The 23,752-nt window shown below is 52.1% G+C and overlaps 2 protein-coding genes across 4 annotated transcripts in view; both read left to right on the top strand.

The window, feature by feature from the left end:
* The first annotated feature begins 2,037 nt into the window (after positions 1-2,037).
* Positions 2,038-6,109, top strand: POLR2G (RNA polymerase II subunit G). 2 transcript variants are annotated; one of them, XM_029914759.1, is made up of 8 exons: positions 2,038-2,140; positions 2,274-2,383; positions 3,718-3,877; positions 5,004-5,054; positions 5,162-5,227; positions 5,339-5,395; positions 5,633-5,666; positions 5,891-6,109. In XM_029914759.1, exons 1-8 carry the CDS (start codon positions 2,129-2,131, stop codon positions 5,902-5,904), a joined length of 504 nt encoding a protein of 167 aa, XP_029770619.1. In that variant the 5' UTR covers positions 2,038-2,128; the 3' UTR covers positions 5,905-6,109. The 2 variants fall into 2 exon arrangements, with proteins under 2 accessions (XP_029770619.1, XP_029770618.1); XM_029914758.1 differs by having other exon boundaries at positions 5,324-5,395.
* A 3,354-nt stretch (positions 6,110-9,463) lies between these two features.
* The window catches only part of TAF6L (TATA-box binding protein associated factor 6 like), a 14,729-nt gene continuing 440 nt past the window's right edge, over positions 9,464-23,752 (top strand). The window contains exons 1-12 of one of the 2 annotated variants that reach the window (XM_029915314.1): positions 9,464-9,567; positions 10,294-10,353; positions 12,280-12,439; positions 12,881-12,967; positions 14,986-15,136; positions 15,270-15,320; positions 16,098-16,192; positions 19,443-19,517; positions 19,660-19,880; positions 20,228-20,360; positions 23,042-23,170; positions 23,307-23,752. The exon at positions 23,307-23,752 is cut by the window's right edge and continues 440 nt beyond it. In XM_029915314.1, coding sequence (XP_029771174.1) covers positions 10,346-10,353; positions 12,280-12,439; positions 12,881-12,967; positions 14,986-15,136; positions 15,270-15,320; positions 16,098-16,192; positions 19,443-19,517; positions 19,660-19,880; positions 20,228-20,360; positions 23,042-23,170; positions 23,307-23,752 — 1,556 coding nt within the window. In that variant the 5' untranslated portion in view covers positions 9,464-9,567; positions 10,294-10,345. Of the gene's footprint in view, positions 9,568-9,698; positions 9,782-10,293; positions 10,354-12,279; positions 12,440-12,880; positions 12,968-14,985; positions 15,137-15,269; positions 15,321-16,097; positions 16,193-19,442; positions 19,518-19,659; positions 19,881-20,227; positions 20,361-23,041; positions 23,171-23,306 lie in introns of those variants that run through there. The other variant, XM_029915315.1, reaches the window with a different exon arrangement.

The raw sequence follows: 23,752 nt of genomic DNA, 5'->3' as shown, positions 1-23,752 counted from the left end.
GAAAGTTCCAACCTTCCAATCAGGAGATTGGTTCCTCCAGCGCCCAGCCCCCTTATTACCATAAACTCAGGTGTGATTGGAAAGCGTTTGTTATGAATACGGAGACAGCTTTATCAGTCTTACCCTTTAGGAAAACTATTTTAGGAGCTCTGTGCCAGGAACAGAGAAGACCACGTATATTTTTATTTTTACATGTTATAGTATGACAATTACCTTTGGGTTTTTTCCTAACTTTTTGTTAAGGTTTATTTATTTTAAGAGAGAGGGCGAGTGTTAGTGGGGGAGGGGCAGAGAAAGAGAGAGAGAGAAAGAATCCTAAGCAGGGTCCTCATTGTGGGCATGGAGCCCAATGTGGGGGTCAAACCGACGAACCCTGATATCATGACCTGAGCCAAAATCAAGAATCAGGTGCTGAACTGACTGAACCACCCAGGTGTGCTGTGTTCTTTTTTCTAACTTTTTTTTTGTGTGTCGAACACACAAAAGTAGTAAGAAAAATATAAGAAACCACCATAACCCGTCATCTGGCTTGAACACTTATCAATATATTGCCAAACTCATTTCATCTACAGCTCTGCCTTTGTTTCTTTTTTTAGTATAATTCATTTAATTATAAGTTATAATAATCAACACCACTATTTTTTTTCATTAAATGTTTAATAAAGGCTATATTTAAAAACTGGCTTGCAAGTTTTCTGAAATATTAACAATTAGTACCGGGCTGGCTCAGGTGGTCAAGCATGGGACTCGATCTCAGGGTTGGAACTTACAACCCCATGTTGGGTGTAGAGAATACTTAAAAAAAAAAAAAAGGTTCTTGTAGCTGTTTTCAGCACACCACTGTCCTAAGGGGGAGGCTGGCTGGGAACTAGGAGAAAGGAGGAAGTCAGGACTCCTGAGACCCACTCACCAGCTTCCTTGCCTAATCATGGGCAGTGGGGGTCTGCATGGAGTCTACGTGGCTGACTGGTGAGTTCACCCGTTCTAGGAAATGAGCAATGTCAATGGGAACCAGTGTGTGACAGCTCTGAGGAAGCAGGATGTCTTTATTCTTGCAGGTCAGGCTCTTTTATTTATAACATACAAAACTTATTCTGGCAGCAGGGTTTGCTCAAGACCCCAAAGACTGTCCTGACGCTAGAACACACTGCCCTTGCTGCGCCGTCCTCATGGGTCTGTGGCTCATGGTTTCTGCCTCCTTCGGTTCTGTATGGACCTTTTATCAGTCAGGGTCTCAGCAGGGAACAGATTGTGTGCTCACTCTGGTTAACTGAGGGGAGTTTAATCAAGTAGAGTTTAATCAAGGGACTGTCTACAAAAGCTTGGGCAGAGTTGAAGGAACACACAGAGGCTCACCAATTCTCTAAGTCGTGTGTGTGTGTGTGTGTGTGTGTGTGTGTGTGTGTGTTGGAAGGAATGGGGGAATGGGAAGAAGGAGTGCAGTGACCTGGTTTTTCACACAGGAAGGGAGGGCTGCCTTCTGGGCTCTGATTTTGGCTGCTTTATCTCTGGCATGGAGTGGGTGCTCCCTTCCGTTAATGTTTGTTGAACGAATGGCTGCATGAAAATCTAGAACGCGCGAATATGCAAGTCTTGGGCTTGGGGAGAGACATCCTAATTTGAATCCTGGCCCCACGTGACCTTGACGTGACCTCACCCTCCGAGCCTGGAACCTCCTCAGTCAGTGGGAACAATAAAGCTTGCCCGGTGGGGTTGCCGTATAGATTAAACGAGATGAGAACAGCTACATACTAGACTTACGATGTGAAAGCAGTCTTCCAAAATTTGCTATGCGAATAATTTGCTAAATAATTTGCTAAAACGCTTTATTTATGTTATCTCTTAATATCTAATTAGTCCCGCTAAAAAGTATTTATTGGGCCAGGTAATTTACCGGAGGCCGGCCGTTTGACCGCGGGTAGATGGGGAGGAAGGGGCGGGGCCTCGCGGATTTCCCGCCCAAGACAGCGATGCCCAATTGGATCGGTGCAGAGGGCAGAGTCCCGCCCACTTCGCCGGAGCCGGCCCGGAAGCAGAGTTGGGCGCCTGCGTGGGTTTCCGGTTCGTCCCGCGGCCCCGCTGTCCCGGCGGAAGCGAATTCGGGTGCTGTACGGTCGCCCGTGGGAAGATGTTTTACCACGTGAGCAGCGCTCGGGGTGGCGGCGAGGGCAGGGTCGAGAGGAGGAGCGAAATGCGGCGCTGGGACGAAAGGGCGTTCCTCGCCCCGCGTAGCTCTCGCGCCTCGCGCCGTCTCCATCCCGCTTTCCCCGCAGATCTCCCTGGAGCACGAGATCCTGCTGCACCCGCGCTACTTCGGCCCCAACCTGCTCAACACCGTAAAGCAGAAGCTCTTCACCGAGGTGGAGGGGACCTGCACCGGCAAGTGAGTGCCGCTCCCTCCGTGCCACCTGACCTGGGGCGCGCGTGGCGCCCGATGCTTGCAACCTCCCCCCCAGCTCCTACTCACCCTGCGAGGACTTGCCACCTACGCTGGGGAACCCTCTCACCCTCTCAGGCACCCCAGGCAGTCCGTTTGCTTCCTTGCTTTGGGTTCTCACGGAGCCCTCTCCAAAGCCGGATCACGAAACTTCTTACTTCAGCTGAGATTGGTCATTCTTTTACTCCGCAAACGTTTTATTTTTATTTTTATTTCTTTTAACGTTTTATTTATTTTTGAGAGAGACAGAGAGAGACAGACATCGTGAGCAGGGGAGGGGCAGAAAGAGAGGGAGACACAGAATCCGAAGACAGGCTCCAGGCTCTGAGCTAGCTGTCAGCACAGAGCCTGACGCGGGGGCTCGAACCCACGAACCGCGAGATCATGACCTGAGCCGAAGCCGGACGCTCAACTGACTGAGCCACCCAGGTGCCCCACTCCGCAAAAGTTTCTAAAGCCCCTGGTGTCTGCCTGGTTGTGTGTTGGGCCCCGGGAACAATGCAGTGAACGAGATAGAGTCAAGCCAGCCCTCGTGGAACTCAGAGCCTAATCATTGTTCCTGTGTCTATCTCCTGTGGTTCTGCTGGGTTTTCTGTCTCCCACACGACCAGGGACCCGGGTTGGCACATCTCTGGGCTCCACGCATGAGGGCCTCACACAGCGATGAATGGGCTGGGATGAGTCCAGCGCAATGGAATACTTGGGCCTCCCTCATCAGTTCCTGAGCCTCATATCATCCCTGCAGAAGCAAGACTGGGGACAGGTCTGGGAATGTGTGTTTTAAGTATTTCCTCTTGGGGCACCTGGGTGGCTCAGTCACTTAAGAGTTTGACTTTGGCTCAGGTCATGGTCTCATGGTTCTTGGGTTTGAGCCCTGCATCTGGCTCTGTGCTGACAGCTCAGAGCCTGGAGCCTGCTTCGGATTGTGTGTCTTTCTCTCTTTCTGCGCCTCTCCCATTCATGCTCTGTTTCTGTATCAATAATAAAACAGAAAATTAAGTTCCTCTTAGGTGATTCTAAGGCATCCCAAAGATCGAGGTCTCTTGGCTCAAGGACTGCAGCCTCCTCGGACACTTACTGTGAAATTATTATCAGAGCAGCATGTGGCATTTGGGATACTGATCAGTATCCTGCCTTCTCGTAGTCACTCAGTTCTGGGGCCAGGTGTCCTCTACTTCCCTTTGTGCTGTTCTCCAACCCCCAGGCTCACTGACTTGTGGCCGATGGTTTTAGGGGCTCTTACACATACCGTGCCTGTCTTTGTCTCTTCCTCCTTGTAGGTATGGCTTTGTGATTGCCGTCACCACCATTGACAATATTGGTGCTGGTGTGATCCAGCCAGGCCGAGGCTTTGTCCTTTACCCAGTGAAGTACAAGGCCATTGTTTTCCGGCCCTTTAAAGGGGAGGTCGTGGATGCTGTTGTCACTCAAGTCAACAAGGTGAGGCCATGTATAGCGGTAGCGGCGGCAGTTGGGTGGCCGCTCAGATGTGAGGTCCGTCCCGACTCCTCTCGCTCACTCTGTGTCCTGGGCTGAGCCAGTTCGTGCTTCAGCTGTCGCACCTGTTAAATGGCACGGCAATCTTGTGCTGCCTCCCTCGGGGTCCTGTAAGTAGTGAGTCGTAGCAGCCTCTATTCATGGAGTCCTTCCTGGGGGCCGGGTACTGTGCACAACCTCGCAGTGACTGAGGTGGGTGCTGCTATCCATTTTTATTTACTTATGCATTTATTTCAAATGTTTATTTGTGAGAGAGAGAAGCGGGTAGGGGCAGAGAGCAAGGGAGACAGGATCCAAAGCTGTCAGCGCAGAGCCCAATGTGGGGCTCAAACCCACGAACCACAAGATGATTTCCAGAGCCGAAATCAAGAGTCGGATGCTTAACCTACTCTACTGAGCCACCCGGGTGCCCCATCCCTCTTTATAGAACCTTAAGCTTGGAGACGGTAAGCCCACTAGCCAAGGTCGTGTGATCAACAGGTGTTCAAATTGTGCACCGGCAAGTCCCAGGCCTTGACTGTTTACCACTTTATATTTGCTTAACATGAAAGCTTGAGGGGCGTCTAGATGGTTCAGTTAAGCGTCTGACCCATGATTTTGGCTCCGGTCATGATCTCAGGATTCATAGTTTAAGCCTGCTGTCAGGCTCTGCGCTGACAGCACGAGCCTTCTTGGGATTTTCTCTCTTGTAAAATAAATGAATAAAATTCAAGTGAGGGCACCGGGATGGCTCAGTCAGTTAAACATCTGACTTTAGCTCAGGTCATGATCTCAGTTCATGCAGAGTTCTGCATCAGGTGAACTCCAGCCCCTCCTCCCTCCCTCGATCCCTCCCCCTCTCTCTCTTTCTCTCTCTCTCTGTCTTTTGTGGGATTCTCTCTCTCTGTCTCTCTCTGCCCTTTGCTCACTTTTGCTCTCTCAAAAATATGAAATATAAATAAAGTAAAAGCTTGACAGGAGAGAGACATGAAAACAAATGAGACAGTCCAGAGAGCGTCCAGGACAGAGATGGGAGGCACGGAAGATTTGGGGGATAAAAGAAAAAGTGACATCACTCATTGCCTTATAGGTCGGTCTCTTCACAGAAATTGGACCGATGTCCTGCTTCATCTCTCGGCACGTGAGTCTGGGCCTGGGGGCGGTGCTGAGGAGGAGGGACCCCCCCCATCATGACCATCTCCGCAAGGTACCCATGTGACGCGCTAACCCAGTTTGCTTTCCTTTCAGTCCATCCCATCAGAGATGGAGTTTGATCCTAACTCCAACCCACCATGTTACAAGACCATGGATGAGGTGAGTAGGGAGGAAGTCAGTGGGAGGGAGGAAGAAGGAGCCCTCCAGGGGACTGCGGGGTGAGCGGTAGCTGCGTACACTGTCCGTCTTCCCCAGGACATTGTGATTCAGCAGGATGATGAGATCCGCCTGAAGATCGTGGGGACCCGAGTGGACAAGAATGACATTGTGAGTCTCTTGCCGGTCTTCCCCCCTGTACCAGGCAGGGCTGGGAGCTGTTGATTTCTCACCACCCAGAGTCCCTGGGGACGTTTGTGTGCGCTCGCTCTCTCGCTCTCGCTCTCGCTCTCTCGCTCTTGCTCTCTCTCTCCCCTGCCAGGAAGAGGGGTGGGTGGGCGGAAGGCCTGGGGCTGATAGTTCTGTGGTTGCTAAGACTTTAAGTCCTTTTCACCTTCCCTCCTGCAGTTTGCTATCGGCTCCCTGATGGATGATTACTTGGGTGAGTGCCTGATCCTGTCCAAAGCTGTTGCCCGGAGAAGGCGTGTATGCAGATGGGGGTGGGTGGGGTGGATGTGGGACCCAAAGCCTGAGTCCCGGAGGAAAGGAACTCTGGTGCTGTCTGCTTGGAAGATGCAGCACGCGTGCCCTGGGGGATGGGCAATGCATGGTAAGGGCTGCCCCAGAGCCGTGAGCCTAACTGATGTGCTTTTCCTGTCCTCGCAGGGCTTGTGAGCTGAGCACCGGGGCACGCTGCTTTGTTTGGTCCTTATCCAGGAGATGTGCCTGTCACACTCCCCACGTTGTCCAGAGGCCCAGTCCCGCTGCGGGGAGGCAGAGAAGGTTCCTCGTCCCCAGAAAGCATCTGGTTCTTCTTGCCGCCTAGCAGCCGCTCCCGAGCTTTGACTGTGCATCTAACCATAAAAGGCCCTTGTGCTCATGGAAGTGTTGGCTCCTTTCTTCGGGCAGCACACCTCTCTTCTAGGAAGGGCTGGGGCCAGTTGCCTGCTAGCCTCTCTTTTGGTGGCCTGATGCCTCAACTAGCCTCAGCTTCCCAGGGGACCTGACTGACCCTTTTGCAAACGTTAACCTTACTGAGGGGAAGGCTCTAGTGTTAGGTCTTTGGGTTCCCGCCCGTGATCCCATCATGAGAGCCACTCCGAGTTCCAAACTGAGTATTTGCCCTTCCTGCAGCCTTAAAACTAACCAGGGGTAACGCTGGGGGCTAGGGGAGAGGAGATCGTGGGTAGGGAGCGGGGAACAAGAGGGTAGTAAGGACACAGACGTCCCGACCCAGTCCTTCCTAGGATGAGTCACACACAACAGGAGCCTTTACTTGCTAATCCGTCACTAAACTGAACCAAAGATGTGGAAGGCCTCAAACTGCCACCGGGCACACAGCAGAACTCCATGAAACGACCGTAAGACGAAACACACACCACCCTCCCTCACAGTACGCTCACACTCTGCTTTTGTAATATTCGTCTGCCTCGGAATGCCCTTTCCCAGCCGGTTGGCTTGCTGCCTGCTAGAATAGCAAATCTTCAATTCTTTTTTAAGTAAGCCACACCCAGCACAGAGCCCAACTCGAGGCTTGAACGCATGACCCTGAGATCAAGAGTCAGATGCTTAATGGACTGAGCCATTCAGGCGCCCTTATAGTGATACACTGCATATAAAGCAGTGATTATCAACTGAGGTGATTTTTGCTGCGGGGGAAGAGGGGGAGGCATGTGGCGATGACGTTTTCGGTTGTGACAATTGGGTCCTCAATGGTACTGCCTTCTAGTGGGTGGAGGTTAGAGATGCCACTAAATATCCTACAATCTATAGTTTAGCCCTCCCCCTGCCCCCCCCAGCCAAAAATTACCTGGTCCCAGCTTCAGTCATGCCAAGGTCTAGAAACTCCGATATGAAGTGGAATAGTAGCTGAAACATGGTTAAAAAAAATGGCGCTTGAGCGTGGTTCCTTCTTGCCGTTGCCTCTCCTGGACAGATACAGGCTCTTCCATTTGCTCTTAGAGTGGGCCACCAGACGCGCGGTTTTGTTACTGTCTTCTGTTTGCTTTCTGTTTTGTTTTTTTTAATTTTTTAATGTTTATTACTGATACAGAGAGAAACAGAATGATTGGGGAAGGGGCAGAGAGAAAGGGAGACACAGAATCTGAAATAGGCTCCGGGCTCTGAGCTGTCAGCACCGAGCCCGACTCGGGGCTTGAACCTACGAACTATGAGACAATGACCTGAGCCAAAGTCAGACACTCCACTGACTGAGCCACCCAGGTGCCCCAAGCATTTTTTAAACTACACATTTATTTTGTTTTTGAGAGAGAGGAGAGCGTGAGCGCACTTGAGCAGGGTAGGGGCAGAGAGATGGAGACAGAAGATCTGAAGCAGGCTCTGCACTGACGGCAGAGTCTGAGATGCGGGGCTCGAACTCACACTGAGATCATGACCTAAGCTGAAGTTGGCCACTTAACTGACTGAGCCACTCGGGCGCCAAATGCTAAATCTTTTACCCACATTTTCCACAACTGTTCCACGAAGTAGATTCTGCTGGTCCACTTAACAGCTGCTAAAACAGATTAGAGAGATGAAGTGTAATGCCAAGGGCACACAGCTACGGAGTGGTGGAGCTTTTTTTGTTTTTTGTTTTTAACTTGTCAGTCTGCCTCCAACACCACCCTAGCTCTTTTTGCCACGCACTAGGTGGCTGGGGAGTGAGCAGGTCCCCCTCTCTCCTATCTGTGGTCATGTGGCTCTCACTGCTGCTTTCCTTGGCCCCCTGCCTCCACGAGGCTAGGGGCAAATGGGCCCCAGAGTGCTGGAATACAGCTTTACTATATCCCGCAGGCCCCTGGGACTTCTGTCATTGTGTCACGGATCTATCTGTCCAGACTGCCACCTCAGCAAGGAGAGCTGCCAGCGGCCTAGATCCTGCTGAGCTGACCTCAGGCTCAGGGTGGTAGAGGAGCCCCGGCCCCTTCCCTTTATGCAGAGGTGGGAGGACACTCCAGTGTTCAGGCACAGTACTGCCACTACTCCAAATGCCACACTGACTGTAATTGGAAGAGACTCAGCAGGGCCACAGTCTCCTTAGGGGGTTGCTAAGGCAACCGCAGCCACATCCATCTGGCTTTCCCAGCTCAAGCCTGCGAGGATCTTCTCTTTTAGAGGCAGCAGCATCTTGCCCTGAGAGGGAGGAAGGGTGAGGACGCTTCTCCACGGAAAACTCCTTTCTGTAATGAATAGCCCGTTGAAAACTACCTCGTTTGTAATGAACATGAAGGACTTCACTGTCTCCTCATGTGTAAAAGAAGATTCAACCACAACTCTGCCAAGTGCTTTCACAGACATTATCTCAGTTAATCTGCAGTAACCCTATGAAGTGAGTATCGTTACCCCCTTTTGTACTTGGGCAGAAATAACGGTTAGGTAATTTGTCCCAAAGCAGTGGTAGCATTCGAACCCAGGTTGGTGTGACTCCAAATACTATCCATAACTCACGCAACCCACTTGGTTCTGAATTGAGAGCTGTCCAAGTTTGGAAAAGCACGTGCATATAAAGTGGTCAAGGAAGTCTTCAGGCAGGTGAGGGGTTATAGTTGAGGAAGGTGCCAGAATGAGCACAGCCTTGGAGTCTGTAGCTTGCACGTGAGTTTGGCCCAGTGAGGACTCTTCTGCCCAAAAGGATACCTACTGGGAGCCCCGTCGATCCTGCAGGTGCTGTTGGAGAGGTAAGTTGAGCCCCACCAAGCGAGCAAGAAAACTAATTTAGACACCAAAGTTGAAAGCTTCCCTGCAGTTACGTAAATGCAAATGCTCGGAAACTCAAGTGTAGACAAGCTCAAAGGAATAGGACACTTTCCTTTACAATATGCCTTTAAAACATAACCAAGGGGCGCCTGGGTGGCTCAGTCTGTTAAAGGTCTGACTTCAGCTCAGATCATGATCTCAGAATTCATGAGTTCGAGTTCAGCATCCGGTTCTGTGCCTGGCGTCTGTTTCAGATCCTCTGTCTCCCTCTCTTTGCTCCTCCCCTGCTCACACTCTGTGTGTGTGTCTCTCCCTCTCAAAGAGAAATAAAACAAAAAAACATTCACAAAACCATACAGACGTACACTCAAAACTCGGAAGAGCTGTTGCTTTAAGAAGCGCGACTCTTCAACCTCACGTGACCCCCGGCGCCCAGATTCTTTTATAGCTCCTTACCAGAGGCCAATCGGGAGGCGGGAAACCTGAGGGTGGGCGGGAACTTCTCAGAGCGCTCGCCGATTGGCTGTGCTCCTGAAGGGCGGGGCCTGGGCTCAGAGAGAGGGAATTAGGCTGAGCAGTGTGAGTGGGAGCTGCCGTCGCCACCATCGCCGCCTGGGTAGTCGCCTTTGCCGCCCGGGAGCCTTCAGGTGAGCAGTCCCTCGCAAGCCCAAGGACTCTCCGTCCCGCGGTAGGCCCCGCACTGACTGGTCTTATCGCCGGCTCCGCTGGGGGCCCGCCCCCTTCCCTGACCACGTGACCCAAGTTCGGTAACCCCTGACCTCCTCCACCCGACCCAGCACTTCTGGATCTGGGATGCGGCGAGGCTGGGTGGGAGGATGCACATCCCCGAGGCCGGTCGCGGTCAGTTCCCACGCTTCTTTACCAGTGTGGCTAGTGGCCGAGGATGCCGAGGAGGAGAGGTTGTGGAGGGGGAGACCTCGGTCAGAGCCAGGACTTTGTGGGTCTTAATATATGCATATAATAAGCAAAATCCCTAAGCGCTTTGCGCATGGGCAGGACTTCATGCTCCCATTTTACAGACAGGGAAACAGAAACTTCGGAATTATCCATTGGCGGGTCTCCAACCCGGGCTGGGAATTCAGGCCTTGTTCCTCACACAGTCTGCCGCTCTGATGATTAGGAACAGTTGAGCCCCTGCCACCTATTTAGTGCTCACTGGGTGTTCTTGGACAAGTCATTTAACCTCTTTGAGCTTTGATTTCCTTGGCTGTGAAATAGACACAATACTTACATAACACCCATCTCATTGTTAATGAGAAGAAAATGAGGTATAAACCATATAAAGCACCTAACTGTGCCTCAGGCATAGCACGTGCTTAGGAAAAATAGCTATTCTTCATTCGGTTTTGCAGCAAGTGTTCCTTGAAGGCGTATTATGTGCTGACACTGTGCCGGACTCTGGGGATGCAAAGGTGAGCAAACTGGCATAACCCTTGGTGGCGTAGGCTTACAATATAGTGGGGGAGGTGTTATTCACAAAGTTACACAAACACATCCTTACCGACTGCGATAATGGCTTTGAAGGCAAAGCACTGGGACATTGTGGAGGTCTGAGAAGACTTCCCTGAGCAAGTTACATTTGAACTGAGATCTGAAGGAACAACTGGGAGTTCACCAAAGAGATTGGGGGTGAAGGAGGAGGAGGAGGAGAGTGCTTCAAGTAGAGGAAAGAGAGTGTAAGAACGTCCTGAGACCAGGCGTTTTGGGGGAAATGGAAAGCGGCCATGGCCGGAATGCAGAACACGAGGGAAAGAGGTGTTGCAGAAGTCGGTGGATGTGCAGGGCCTTCTGACCATGGTACAGGCTTTGTCCTGTTTTCCAAAGGCAATGTGCCACTGGGAGAAATGGGGGCTTGGGATGCCCATTGGACATAGGGACCTGGAGGTCACTAGTGACCCAGCAGCACCTGGAACTGGGCCTTGCTGCCGTGGTGCCCGTTGCTGCACTTCGGCCTGAGCGGGCCTGCCCTCTCATTGTGGTTTCCGTCCCTGGAGTCATTCATCAGCAGCTGGTCTTGTTGGGTGCTTATTCTGCCATATTCTGTGAACGGAAGAGCGGGTTCCTGCTGTTAGACCTCGCAGCCAGACTGGGGAAGACCAGACACATGGACAAAAGCCGAGCTACTGAAAGCCTGACAGTCCCAAATGGCTAATGGGCAGGAAGACCTTAAAGGACAGACTGGATTTGCCTTAGGAACGAGGAGGGGTGGGGCTTGCAGTAAAGAGGGAGACAACCAGCGTGAGCACGGGTGGTGGAGCCCAGGGCAGGCTGGGAGACGCTAGGCTGCTCTTAGGGGGAGGAGGGAGCAGCTTGAATTGCTGGGGGGATTTGGGACCAAATATGGAATGTCAAGCTGGGGGCCACCTGGGTGGTTCGGTCAGCTGAGCGTCGGACTTCAGCTCAGATCATGATCTCATGGTTGGTGAGTTCGAGCCCCATGTCGGGTTCCTCACTGGCAGTGTGTAGCCTGCTTGGGATTCTCTCTCCTTCCCTCTGCATCTCCATCTCTCTCTCTCTCTCTCTAAATAAACTTTTAAAAAAATGTACAGCTGGGGAGTTTAGACTTTCTTTTAGAACCAGTGGGGAAGGACTTTTGAGCAAGGGAACGTCAGGATAGGAATAGTGTTTCCATCAAGACTTAGTAGATAGTGGTGGTAGCAAGAATCAGAAGGAAGAAAACATGAAGGTTTTTTTTTTCTTTTTTAATGTGTATTTATTGGCGGGGGCGTGCAGACAGGTGGGGACAGAGGATCCAAAGCAGGCTCTGTGCTGACAGCAGAGAGCCTGATGTGGGGCTGAAACTCACAAACTGTGAGATCATGACCTGACCAGAAGTCCGACACTTAACCGACTGAGCCACCCAGGCGCCCCTGAAGTTTTTATTTGTCACTAACCTTGGTAACCTCTTCCATCATCCGTTTGGGTGGTGTTCCAGTCCTTGGCACCATCTCGTTTTGGCCTCGTAGCAACCCTCTGAGGTAGGGCGGGCTGTGATGGTTTCCTGTATGTTACGGGTTTGGACACCAGGGCTCAGTGAGGATCTCAGCCAGATTCACGCAGGAAGTGGTCGATCTTGGCTGGGACCCAGTTCTGTGAACCCCTAGCCAAGGCCGGGCACTTTCTCAGGCCTCACTGTTGTCTGACCCACCTCGTCCCACCTTGTCTGGTTTCTTGCTCTTGGCCTCAGTTTCCTCACCTGGAAGCTCTGAGCCTCTGCGGCTCCTGGTTGAAGGATTTTGGGACAAGAGCAGCGAGGCTGGTTCAGAAGGCCTCGAGTCGGGCTCCCGGGCCCTGAGGGAGCCTGGGTGGCTTCTTGAACCTTCTCTTTTGGCTCCCAGCTCTGTCGGGGCCATGGCAGAGCGAGAAGAGCGGCGGTTTGTGGAGATCCCTCGGGAGTCTGTCCGGCTCATGGCCGAGAGCACCGGCCTGGAGCTGAGTGATGAGGTGGCAGCCCTGCTGGCGGAGGATGTGTGCTACAGGCTCAGAGAGGCCACCCAGGTGCGCCCCCCTCGCTCCCCGCACCCCTCCCAGCTCCCCTTATACCCCCCTGCGACGGTCGCCTCGCACAGGAATTCATTGCACAGCTGTATATGCAGCATGTACTCTGAGATTGGAGGGAACGCCCCCGAGGTAGTCCTGTCCTCTCCAGCATTCCCCTTTCAGCCAGCGGGTCGTCTGCCAAACACAGATGCTGGCTGGCATCTTCCCCCCATGCCCACCTTCTCCACGGCCCCGCCAGGCAGGCCAGGCGAGTCCCCGCTCCCGGTCTGCATGGGACAGATGGGGTCGCAGAGAGGGGACATCACATGAACCACTGTCTGCGCCAGAGCAGAGCTGGGTTCCAGGCCTCTTGGCCTCCTCCCCAGGCGGTCTCTCCCTGCCCCCAGGCCCCCTGTCCCCCCTTCTCCCCACCCCCTGACTTTGCTCCTCCCCTCCCAGAATAGCTCTCAATTCATGAAACACACCAAACGGCGGAAGCTGACCGTGGAGGACTTCAACAGGGCCCTCCGGTGGAGCAGCGTGGAGGTGAGTGGAGGGCGGGCTGCTCAGGGCTCAGCTGCACGACCCCCTCCGTGCCCGCACAGACACGGAGACCGGGTGCGCATACGAGGGAAGCTGGCGGAGGCCACAGCGTAGGTGCTCGGCGGCCAGGAGGTTGGGGGAGCCTTCCTGGAAGAGCTGGGACTTGAGCTGGGCTTTGAAGCGAGGCTTGGGTCAGACTAAGCCAGGAGGAGGAGAGGGACATTCTGGGTAAGGGAGGAGGGTGCTAGAGTGTCCCGCACAGTTGTTGTGGGACAGGGACTTGAGGGAAGATCATGCTTAGAAGAGAATAGTGTTGGGGCGCCTGGCTGGCTCGGTCAGTAGAGCATGTGACTTTTTTGGGGGTGGGGGAGAGTACAAGCAGGGGAGGAGCAGAAAGAGGGGACAGAGGATCCAAAGCAGGCTCTGCGCTAACAGGCTGACAGCAGCGAGCCCGAGGTGGGGCTCAAAATCACCAGCCGCGAGATTATGACCTGAACTGATGTCAGAGGCTCAACCGACTGAGCCTTGCAGGTGCCCAAGCATGTGACTCTTTTTTTTTTTTTTTTTTAAATTTTTTTAAATGTTTTACTTATTCCTGATAGAGAGAGACAGAGCATGAGAGGGGGAGGGGCAGAGAGAGAAGGAGACACAGAACCGGAAGCAGGCTCCAGGCTCTGAGCTAGCTGTCAGCACAGAGCCCGATGCGGGGCCCGAACCCACGAACGTGAGATCATGACCTGAGCCGAAGTCAGAGGCTCAACCGACTGAGCCACCCAGGCGCCCCAAGCATGTGACTCTTAACCTCAGGGTTGTGAGTTCGTTTGAGCCTCACGTTGAGCCTGGAACCTACTTTCAAAAAAGAGGGGGAGGGCACCTGGGTGGCTGAGTTGGTTGAGCGTCTGACTCTTAATTTCGGCTCAGGTCAGGATCGCAGGGTCCTGAGAGCAAGCTGTTCTGACCGTGGAGCCTGCTTGGGATTCTTTCTCTCTCTCTGTCCTTCTCTCTCTCTTCCCCTATACCCCCACCCCCACCCCTCTCTTCCATCCATGTGCTTGCACACGCATGCGCTCTCTCTCTAAAGCATAAAAAAGTTTACTTAATTTTTTTAAAGGCTTTTAATTTTTATTTATGTATTTTTTTAAGTCTTTATTTTATTTTGAGCGAGAGAGACAGAGAGTGAGTGGGGAAAGGGCAGAGAGAGAGGGAGACACAGAATCTGAAGCAGGCTCCAGGCTCTGAGCTGTCAGCACGGAGCCTGACGCGGGGCTTGAACCCATGGACTGTGAGATCATGACCTGAGCCGAAGTCGGATGCCCAACTGACTGAGCCACCCAGGCGCCTCTTTATTTTTTAGAGTGCAAGCAGGGGAGGGGCAGAGGGGGCAGACAGAGGATCTGAAGCAGGCTCTGAGCTGTCAGCACAGAGTCTGATGTAGGGCTTGTACTCACGAATCCCAAGATCATGACCTGAGCCGAAGCCAGACACTCAACCGACTGAGTCACCCAGGCACCCCAATTTTTTTTTAATTAAAACAAAAAGAGGGCCATGGGGCGCCTGGGTGGCTCAGTCGGTTAAGCCTCCGACTTCGGCTCAGGTCAGATCTCACGTTCGTGGGTTCGCGCCCTGCGTCAGGCTCTGTGCTGACAGCTAGCTCAGAGCCTGGAGCCTGCTTCCATTTCTGTGTCTCCTTCTCTCTCCCTGCCCTTCCCCCTCTCATGCTCTGTCTCTCTCTGTATCAAAAAATAAAATATTAAAAAAAATTAAAAAAAAAAAGAGGGCTGGTGGCAGAGGGTTGGGGCTCAGAGCCCCTATGAATCCGGGAGGACGGACCGGGTGCCACTCTCTGACCCCGTGAGTACAGGATGCTTCAGCCAGATTCCTTGCCACGGGCTGCAGCCTCTGGCATCTCCCCTTTTCTCGGGACCCTTGCATTTCCCTCAGACGTAGGCTCCCTGCCCTGTCAGTAGAGCACCTCTTCCCTCCCTGGATTCAGCCTGCCCTCCCGTCCTCTCTCTGCCCAGGCGGTGTGTGGTTATGGGTCCCAGGAGGCGCTGTCCTTGCGGCCCGCCCGGGAGGGCGAGCTCTACTTCCCTGAGGACCGAGAGGTGAACCTGGTAGAGCTGGCCCTGGCCACCAACATCCCTAAAGGCTGTGCTGAGACAGCTGTGAGAGGTGACTGCTGAGCCCGACATGCGGGGACGGGAACGGGGCCGTCAGAGGAGGGGTGGACGGGCAGAACCCCCCGGGTGGGCTGGGGCTACGAGGGGCACACGCCGTGGCTCACCCATCTCTGCTCTGGTTCCAGTTCATGTCTCCTACCTGGATGGCAAAGGGAACCTGGCGCCTCAAGGATCAGGTAAAGGGTAGTATGGGAAACGGGCTTTCTGGACTTTCCTCCCTTAGGAGCTAATGGGGGCGGGGGGGGGTGCTCCTGCACCTCCTGATTCTTTTTTTTTTTAAGTTGGTTGATTTATTTTGAGAGTGCAAGCGTGAGCAGGGGCAGGGCAGAAAGAGAGAGAGAGAGAGAGAGAAAGAGAGAGAGAAAGAGAGAATCCGAAGCAGGCTCCTCGCTGTCAACGCAGAGCTGGATGCAGGGCTCAAACTCATGAACCATGAGATCATGACCTGAGCCAAAATTGAGTTGGACACTTGAAGAAAAAACAAAAGAGTTGGAAGACTAACTGATCCACTCAGGCACCCTTGTGCTTCTGATTCTTCATCTCAGGAGTGTTCAGCGATGCCCTGTTCTGAGTGGGCACTAGTCCCTGCCCCCAGGGCTCAGATTTGGAGCTCCCAGCCCAGGCCTGGAACCAGTCCTGATGCCGGGGGTTGGATGCTAGCACAGAAGTCTGGGCAGCTGGGGTCTCCCTGAGTTCAAGTGTCCAGGAGGGACTGGGGACTGAGCAGGAACCTGCGTGGCAGGACAGGTGGGAGGCAGAGTACATGGCACAGAGGTGTGGAGAGCCTCCCGGGTCAGGGCTGGGCAGGGCAGCTCCCAGGAGCTGGTGGCCATGCTCTGGGCGTCCTGTCTGAACAGGCTTATGGCGGGGAGGGCGGGGAGGGGGAGCCAGCAGGTGAGGCCAGGCTGGGACAGGCCCTCCGCACTGACCACCTCCTGCCCATCTTCCCGCAGTGCCCAGCGCTGTGTCTTCGCTCACTGATGACCTTCTCAAGTACTACCAGCAAGTGACTCGGGCTGTGCTGGGGGACGATCCGCAGCTGATGAAGGTGAGCGAGCGGACCCGAATTGGGGCAAAGTCCACCTTCTCTTCCTTCTCTCCCTTCCTTTTCTTCCTTTTCTTTCTTTCATTGTTATTTATAAAAATTTCTTTTACATGTATTTATTTTCAATAGAGTGAGACAGAGCTTGAGCAGAGGAGGGGCAGAGAGAGAAGGAGACACAGAGTCCGAAGCAGGTTCCAAGCTCTGAGCTGTCAGCACAGAGCCCGATGCGGGGCTTGAACCCATGAACTGTGAGATCATGACCTGAGCTGAAGTTGGACGCTTAACCGACTGAGCCACCCAGGCGCCCCTCTTTATTTTTTTTTTTAAAGTTTATTTATCTACTTAGAGAGAGAGAGTGAGTGCAATTGGTGGGAGTAGGCGTGTAGAGAAAGAGCCAGAGAGCGAGAATCCCAAGCAGGCTCCACCCACTCAGCCCAGAGCCTGACATGGGGCTTGATCCCAGAAATCAGGAGATCATGACTGAATGGAGAGCAAGAGTTGGATGCCTAAGACTGAGCCTTCTAGGGACCCCCCAGGGAACTCTTTTCAGGCCCGTCCTTCCTGTCCCTGGCACACACGTGACTTGTATGGGTGGGGGCGGGGGTGCAGTGCTCTGAGGCCGCCTTCCTCCAGGACTGCCTCTCTGCCCTCTCCAGCGGGAACCCGTGTGCTTCAGGGAACGGGCAGCTCAGCGGGGCTCAGGTGGTCAGTATCCGCACACTGTCATTCCAAAGCTGGCTCTCTGGGCTGAGGACCTGGGCCAGAGCAGGGCAGCCACATCGCAGCTCTCATTTGTTTAACATTTATTTATTTTTGAGAGGCAGAGTGTGAGCAGGGGAAGGGCAGAGAGAGAGGGAGACACAGAACCTAAAGCAGACTCCAGGCTCTGAGCTGCCATCACAGAGCCTAATGCAGGACTCGAACCCACAAACTGCGAGATCATGTCCTGAGCCAAAGTCGGCTGCTTAACCGACTGAGCCACCCAGGTTCCCCTCATTTGTGTGGACTTGGGAGGGAGAGAAGGGACGTGGAAGGAGCCGGACCAGGGTGCCGGCCAGGCGTGCTTGGAGAGACCCCACTGCCTTAGCCTCCGGGACCCCGCAGGGCCTGCGGGACACTGCCTGTGGTCAGTCCTCCTGCGTCCAGGGTCAGGCGAGCGTTAGTTTGGTCTGTGCCGCCTTGTGGCCTCTCTTGGACAGTTTACATCCGCCACTTCTTCACGGGTCTGGCTGTTGCTGCCATTTGCTTGGGAGCTTGGCTCGGGTTTCCTAGCCCGGCGCCGATGGTGGATGGAGGGCCCGGGGGCCGAGCCCCTTCCTCGCTAGCCTGTCTGTCCTCATGGCGCCTGAGCATTGGAGCTTCATCCAGAGGCGTCTGAGGGCACAGAGAGTGGAGGTTCAGGGTTAAGAGGGCTTTTCTCATTTACTTAACTCTGTTTTTTCGGCTTAAAAGAGTAACATCAGTATGTTTATTATAGAAGTATTGTAATATAAACACATACAAACCAGGGGCGCCTGGATGGCTCAGTCGGTTAAGTGTCTAACTTCTGGTCAGGTCATGATCTCGTGGTTTGTGAGTTTAAGCCCCACTTCAGGTTCTCTGCTGACAGCTGAAAGCCCAGAGCCTGCTTCTGATTCTGTGTTTCCCACTCTTTCTGCCCCTCCCTTACTTGTAGTCAGTCTGTCTGTCTCTCTCTCAAAAATAAATAAGTATTAAAAAATGTTTTTCTAGGGGAGTCTAGGTCACTTACTTGGTTAAATGTCCGACTTTGGCTCAGGTCGTGATCTCACAGTTCTTGAGTTCAAGCCCCACGTTTGGCTGTATGCTGACTGCTTAGAGCCTGGAGCCTGCTTCAGATTCTGTGTCTCCCTCTCCCTCTCTGCCCCTCCCCTACTTGTAGTCTCTCTCTCTCTCAAATATAAATAAACGTTAAAAAAAATTTTTTTTAGGGGAGTCTGGGCCTCAGTTGGTTAAATGTCTGACTTCAGCTCAGGTCATGATCTCACGGTTCTTGAGTTCAAGCCCCACATCGGGCTCTATGCTGACAGCTCAGAGCCTGGAGCCTGCTTCAGAATCTGTGTCTCCCTCTCTGCCTCTCCTCTATTCATACTGTGTCTTTCTCTATCAAAAATAAACATTACAAAAATTTTTTTAATTAAAAAAAAATGGAAGTCTCCTATAGAATCACATTCCCCCCCCCCTAAGTTTTAACTATAATTTCTCTAGTATACACCAAAGTGGTATACTAAATATCTGGTTTTAGCACAACTGCTTTTCTTAGTTCAAACCATGTTGGCCGTTTAGGCTGTGGTTAGTTTTTATTATTTTTTAAAAAAAATTTTAACATTTATTTATTTTTGAGAGACAGAGATAGATCATGAGCAGGGGAGGGGCAGAGAGAGAGAGACACACAGAATTGGAAGCAGGTTCCAGGCTCTGAGCCATCAACACAGAGCCTGACGTGGGGCTTGAACCCACGAATTGTGAGATCATGACCTGAGCTGAAGTCGGATGCTCAGCAGAGTGAGTCACCCAGGTGCCCCGATCAGTTTTTATTATTACAGACTGTGCTGTGAGTAGGTATGTGTATAAGTAGGTATCTTTTATAGTGGGTTAAATTTATAGAAGTATACTTGGTGAATCGAAGAATATGAATGTTTTCGTTTTTTAAAGTTCATTTGAGAGAGAACATTTTAATTTTAATACATAAGTACTAAACTTTTTTTAATAAAATGTCAGTTTAGGGGCACCTGGGTGGCTCAGTCAGTTAAGCAGCTGACTTCAGCTCAGGTCAGGATCTCGCAGTTCTGTGGGTTCGAGCCCCACATGGGGCTCTGTGCTGACAGCTAGCTCAGAGCATGGAGCCTCCTTTGGATTCTGTGTCTCCCTCTCTCTCTGCTTGTACTCTGCTCTCTCAAAAATAAAGATTTAAAAAATTTTCTTTGTTTCAAGGGCACCTGGGTGGCTCAGTCAGTTGAGTGTCCGACTTTGGCTCAGATCATGATCTCACGGTTCATGGGTTCAAGTCTCACATCAGGCTCTGTGCTGACAGCTAGCCCAGAGCCTGGAGCCTGTCTTCAGATTCTATGTCTCCCTCTCTCTCTGACCCTCCCATGCTCACACTGTCTCTCTCTCTCTCAAAAATAAATTAAACATTAAAGAAAAAATTTTAAAAAATAAAAAAATTTTGTTTTAAATGATAATTTACACTTGCGGCTGGCAGAGCTAGTGCAGTCTGGGCTCTTCTTTCCAGATCGCTCTCCAGGACCTGCAGACAAACTCCAAGATCGCAGCACTCCTGCCTTACTTCGTTTACGTGGTCAGTGGGGTGAGTGACGGGCTGGGGCGAGGGGACAGCGGTTTGTGGGGAGACGACCCAGCAGCGGGTAGGGCTCATGGCAGGCGCCGTCACTCGGCGGGCTACTCCCTGCACCCTCGCATCCTCCTAAGTGACCCTCGTCTACACACAGGTGAAATCCGTAAGCCACGACCTGGAGCAGCTGCACCGGCTCCTGCAAGTGGCACGGAGCCTGGTTCGGAACCCACACCTCTGCCTGGGGCCCTACGTGCGCTCCCTGGTGGGCAGTGTCCTCTACTGTGTCCTGGAGCCCCTGGCGGCCTCCATCAACCCTCTGAACGACCACTGGACGCTTCGGGATGGCGCTGCCCTCCTGCTCAGCCACATCTTCTGGTAGCCGCCGGGCCTAGCCGCACGAAGGGTGGGGCTGTCACAGCACCCGGGGGGCTGCGGTCGGGAGGGGGTGAGACCACTGGCTTCGAGGCCACATGTTGAGAGGTCGGAGCCTCTTCCATTGGAGCTTTCCAGTCGGGTGGCTTCGGCCTGCTGGGATTCTAGAGATGGGCGCCAGGTATCCCAAAGGTTGGGCCCTTCGGCCCTTCCCCTCGCCTTCTGCTCACCCTTAGCCGCCTTGTCCACAGCATGTCATACAAGTGTCATTGTCTCTGTGCACCCCGACTGGAGGCCAGTGAGGCTGCCCGTGCCTCATTCTCCTCTCTGACCGAGTGCTGCTCCCGTAGGACGCATGGGGACCTTGTGAGCGGCCTTTATCAGCAGATCCTGCTGTCCCTGCAGAAGGTGCTGGCAGACCCCGTGCGGCCTCTCTGCTCGCACTACGGGGCGGTGGTGGGGCTGCACGCCCTCGGCTGGAAGGTGAGGACCCTGGCCTTTCCCACACACGCACCCAGAAGAGCTCCCGTCTGTAATTAGGAGACTCATATTCGTGTGTCCTTTCTCATTAAGAATGGTATACACTCGGGCCGCCTGGTGCCTCAATTGCTCTTGATTTCAGCTCAGGTCATGATCTCAGTTTGTGGGTTCGAGCCCTGCATCGGGCTCTGCACTGATGGCACGGAGCCTGCTTGGGATTCTGTCTCAATCTCTCTCTCAAAAATAATTTTAAAAACTTAAAAAAAAATGTCATATGCTTGCTGCTGCCACGTACTGAGCTCTTGCCTTAGGCCACACTAATTGGCAGCCTGACTTTCTGTGGATAAGTGTCGTATCCCTTCAAAAGTTCTACATGGCAGCTGGTAGTATAGCCCCACTTCATAAATTCCTGGCCATTCTCTGTTATCTTGTTAAGGAACTATCCCTCAACTCCTTTTGTAGTGAGGGTTTTTTTTTAATGTTTACTTATTTTGAGAGAGAAACCGATGGAGCCTGAGTGGGGAGGGGAAGAGAGAGAGGGAGAGAGAAAATCCCAAGCAGACTCCATGCTCATCGTGGAGCCTGACTCCAGGCTCAAACCCACAAACTTTGAAATCATGACCTGAGCTGAAATCAAGAGTCTGATGCCTAAAGCAACTGAGCCACCCAGGTGCTCCTAGTTTAAGTAATCTCTACACCACTGGGCTCGAACTTAACCCTCCCATCAAGCATTGCGTACTTTACTGACCAAGCCAGCCAGGCCCTCCATTCTTCTGGGTTTTTAAGGTACATCGTATGGTACAAATATGACAGCTTTATTTCATCTCTTCTTAATGTAACTCTTTGATTCCTTTTTATTATTTTATTGCTAGGACTGCTCCTATCATTTTATATACCATCAATGGACATCTTTGTATCATTTCTAATTAAAAAATTTTTTCAAAATGTTTTTTATATATTTTTGAAAGACAGAGATAGCATGAGCAGGGGAGGGTCAGAGAGAGAAGGAGACACAGAATCTGAAGCAGGCTCCAGGCTCTAAGCATGGAGCCTGATGCGGGGCTCAAACCCACGAACCGTGAGATCATGACCTGAGCCGAAGTCAGACGCCTAACCGACTGAGCCACCCAGGCGCCCCTTGTCATTCCTAATTTTAAAAGAAGTGCTAATAATCTTTCCCATTTAGGCTGATGTTTGCTTTGGTTTACTGATAAGCTTTCTTAGGTTATGAAAATTACTTTATATTCTTAGTTTTATCATTTATGTTGAACTTTTATCAAATTCTTTTTCTGTAGCTTTTGAATCGATCCTAAGGTTTTCTACTTTTATCGGTTAATGTGATTAATTGTAGATTTTATTAGTAAGCCCTCATTACATTTATGGGATAAACTCCACTAAACCATAGTATAGACTTTTTGAAAATCTGAGGGCACCTGGGTAGCTAGGTAGGTTGAGTATCCGACTTTGGCTCAGGTCATGGTCTCATAGTTCTTGAGTTCAAGCTCCACATCCGGATTTCTGTTGTGCGCTCAGAGCCTGCTCTGGAGTCTCCATTCCCCTCTCTCCCTACCCCTCCTCCGAGCTCTCTCAAATGAGATGAATAAACACTAAAATCTTAAACTTTTCTTGGAATATAACACATTTTTGTGTAGTATTGGGTTTACTAAATTTTAAGACCTTTTTCTACATTCATGAATGAAATTAATCCTGTTTCTTCTCATGTACGGACTATCGTTGCTTAGTTTTAGTGTCAGAGTTATATCAGCTTCATAGCATGAGGTAGGGTGGGAGAATGTTTTTTTCTTATATTTATTCTAAGAGAGAGTACTAGAGAGAGCCTGTGAGTAGGGGCAGGGCAGAGGAGCGGGGAGAGGGAGAGAGAATCCCAGTCCCAATCCCAAGCAGGCTCAACAAGGAGCCTGATGGCGGGGCTTGATCTCACAAACTGGGAGATTGTGATCTGAACCAAAATCAGGAGTCAGGTGCTTAACAGACCGAGCTTCATTGGCATTCCCGTATTTGTTTTTATATGACTGAGATGCTCTTTTCCTTGAATATCTGTAGACTGTCTTTGTAAGTTTTGGCACTGTGTTTTTTGTATTGATGGTTAGGTACTTCATTTGACTACTACAATTACAGAATTATTTAAGCTCTTGTAGCACTAAGTTGTAGTTTTCTCGGAACTTGTTGATTTTGTTAACATTTTCAAATCCTCAGGCTGTGGATGCCTAACCAAAGAACCCTTAATGCATCGAAGCCTGTTAACGTATGTCACGTCCTCTGTGGATTCTTAATTGTTTTCCAGGTCTCTGACCGGTTGTTTGGTTTTGTGCAAGTGCTTTGCATGGAGTCCCAATTTACATTTAAGCAATAGTACTTGCCTACTGACTGTGTGGGGTTAACAACTGGCAAATTAAATTTATCTGTTGTCAGCAATGGGTGGGCATCACTTATACCCTCTAAGATGTCAGTGATAATAGGCTCACTTTACACTGTCTTTGTACCTGACCCTCACTCCCAGTGCTTAGCCAAGGCTCGGGCATACCATGAGTTCCAAATATATGTTGGTTGACTCTGCCAAGCTGAGAGTTTCCTATTAGAGGTAAAAGGAGTCTTCCACGGAAAGGGTACTTGAGGGGCTGTAAGCAACGAAGTGCTCACTGCATTCTGTCTTTCCCTTCCAGGCAGTAGAACGAGTCCTGTACCCACACCTGTCCACTTACTGGACAAACCTGCAGGCTGTGCTAGACGATTATTCCGTATCTAATGCCCAGGTTAAAGCGGATGGGCACAAGGTCTACGGAGCCATTCTGGTGAGTGCCTGCTCCTTCCAGCCTCCCTTCCCTGGCATGAGCTCAGCGGCTCACCTGCCTTAACTTTGGAAAGCTCGATGGGCTCAGCTTCCTCCTATCCTAGTTCTTGCTTATCCGAGTCCCTCTGTTCTTACAGGTGGCCGTGGAGCGACTGCTGAAGATGAAGGCCCAGGCGGCAGAGCCCGGCAAGGGGGGCCCAAGCGGCAGGGGGTGCCGGCGCTCGGACGACCTGCCCTGGGACAGCCTTCTCCTGCAGGAGTCTCCATCCGGGGCCAGCGCCGAGCCAGGCTTCGGGTCCGTCCTCGCGCTGCAGCCGGGAGGCGCGGGGCCTGAGGATCCTTCCCCGTCGGTGACCCTGGCGGACATCTACCGGGAGCTGTATGCCTTCTTCGGCGACAGCTTGGCCACCCGCTTCGGCACGGGTCAGCCCGCGCCCACCACCCCGCGGCCGCCTGGGGACAAGAAGGAGCCGGCGGCCGCCCCGGACTCGGTGCGCAAGATGCCGCAGCTGACGGCCAACGCCATGGTCAGTCCGCAGGGCGACGAGAGCCCCCGGGGGGGCGGCCCCGCGGCCGCCTCCGC

Source organism: Suricata suricatta, chromosome 11 (genome assembly GCF_006229205.1).
Source record: "Suricata suricatta isolate VVHF042 chromosome 11, meerkat_22Aug2017_6uvM2_HiC, whole genome shotgun sequence".
In the NCBI taxonomy this organism is placed as follows: domain Eukaryota; kingdom Metazoa; phylum Chordata; class Mammalia; order Carnivora; family Herpestidae; genus Suricata; species Suricata suricatta.
Note: the sequence above shows the minus strand (reverse complement) of the source record. Positions and strands in the feature narration are given on the sequence as shown.

Coding starts and splice junctions, on each gene's coding strand:
- POLR2G (XM_029914758.1), top strand. Junction 2,384..3,717: donor GAGGGGACCTGCACCGGCAA/GTGAGTGCCGCT, acceptor TCCTCCTTGTAG/GTATGGCTTTGTGATTGCCG. Junction 5,055..5,161: donor CCTGCTTCATCTCTCGGCAC/GTGAGTCTGGGC, acceptor CTTTCCTTTCAG/TCCATCCCATCAGAGATGGA.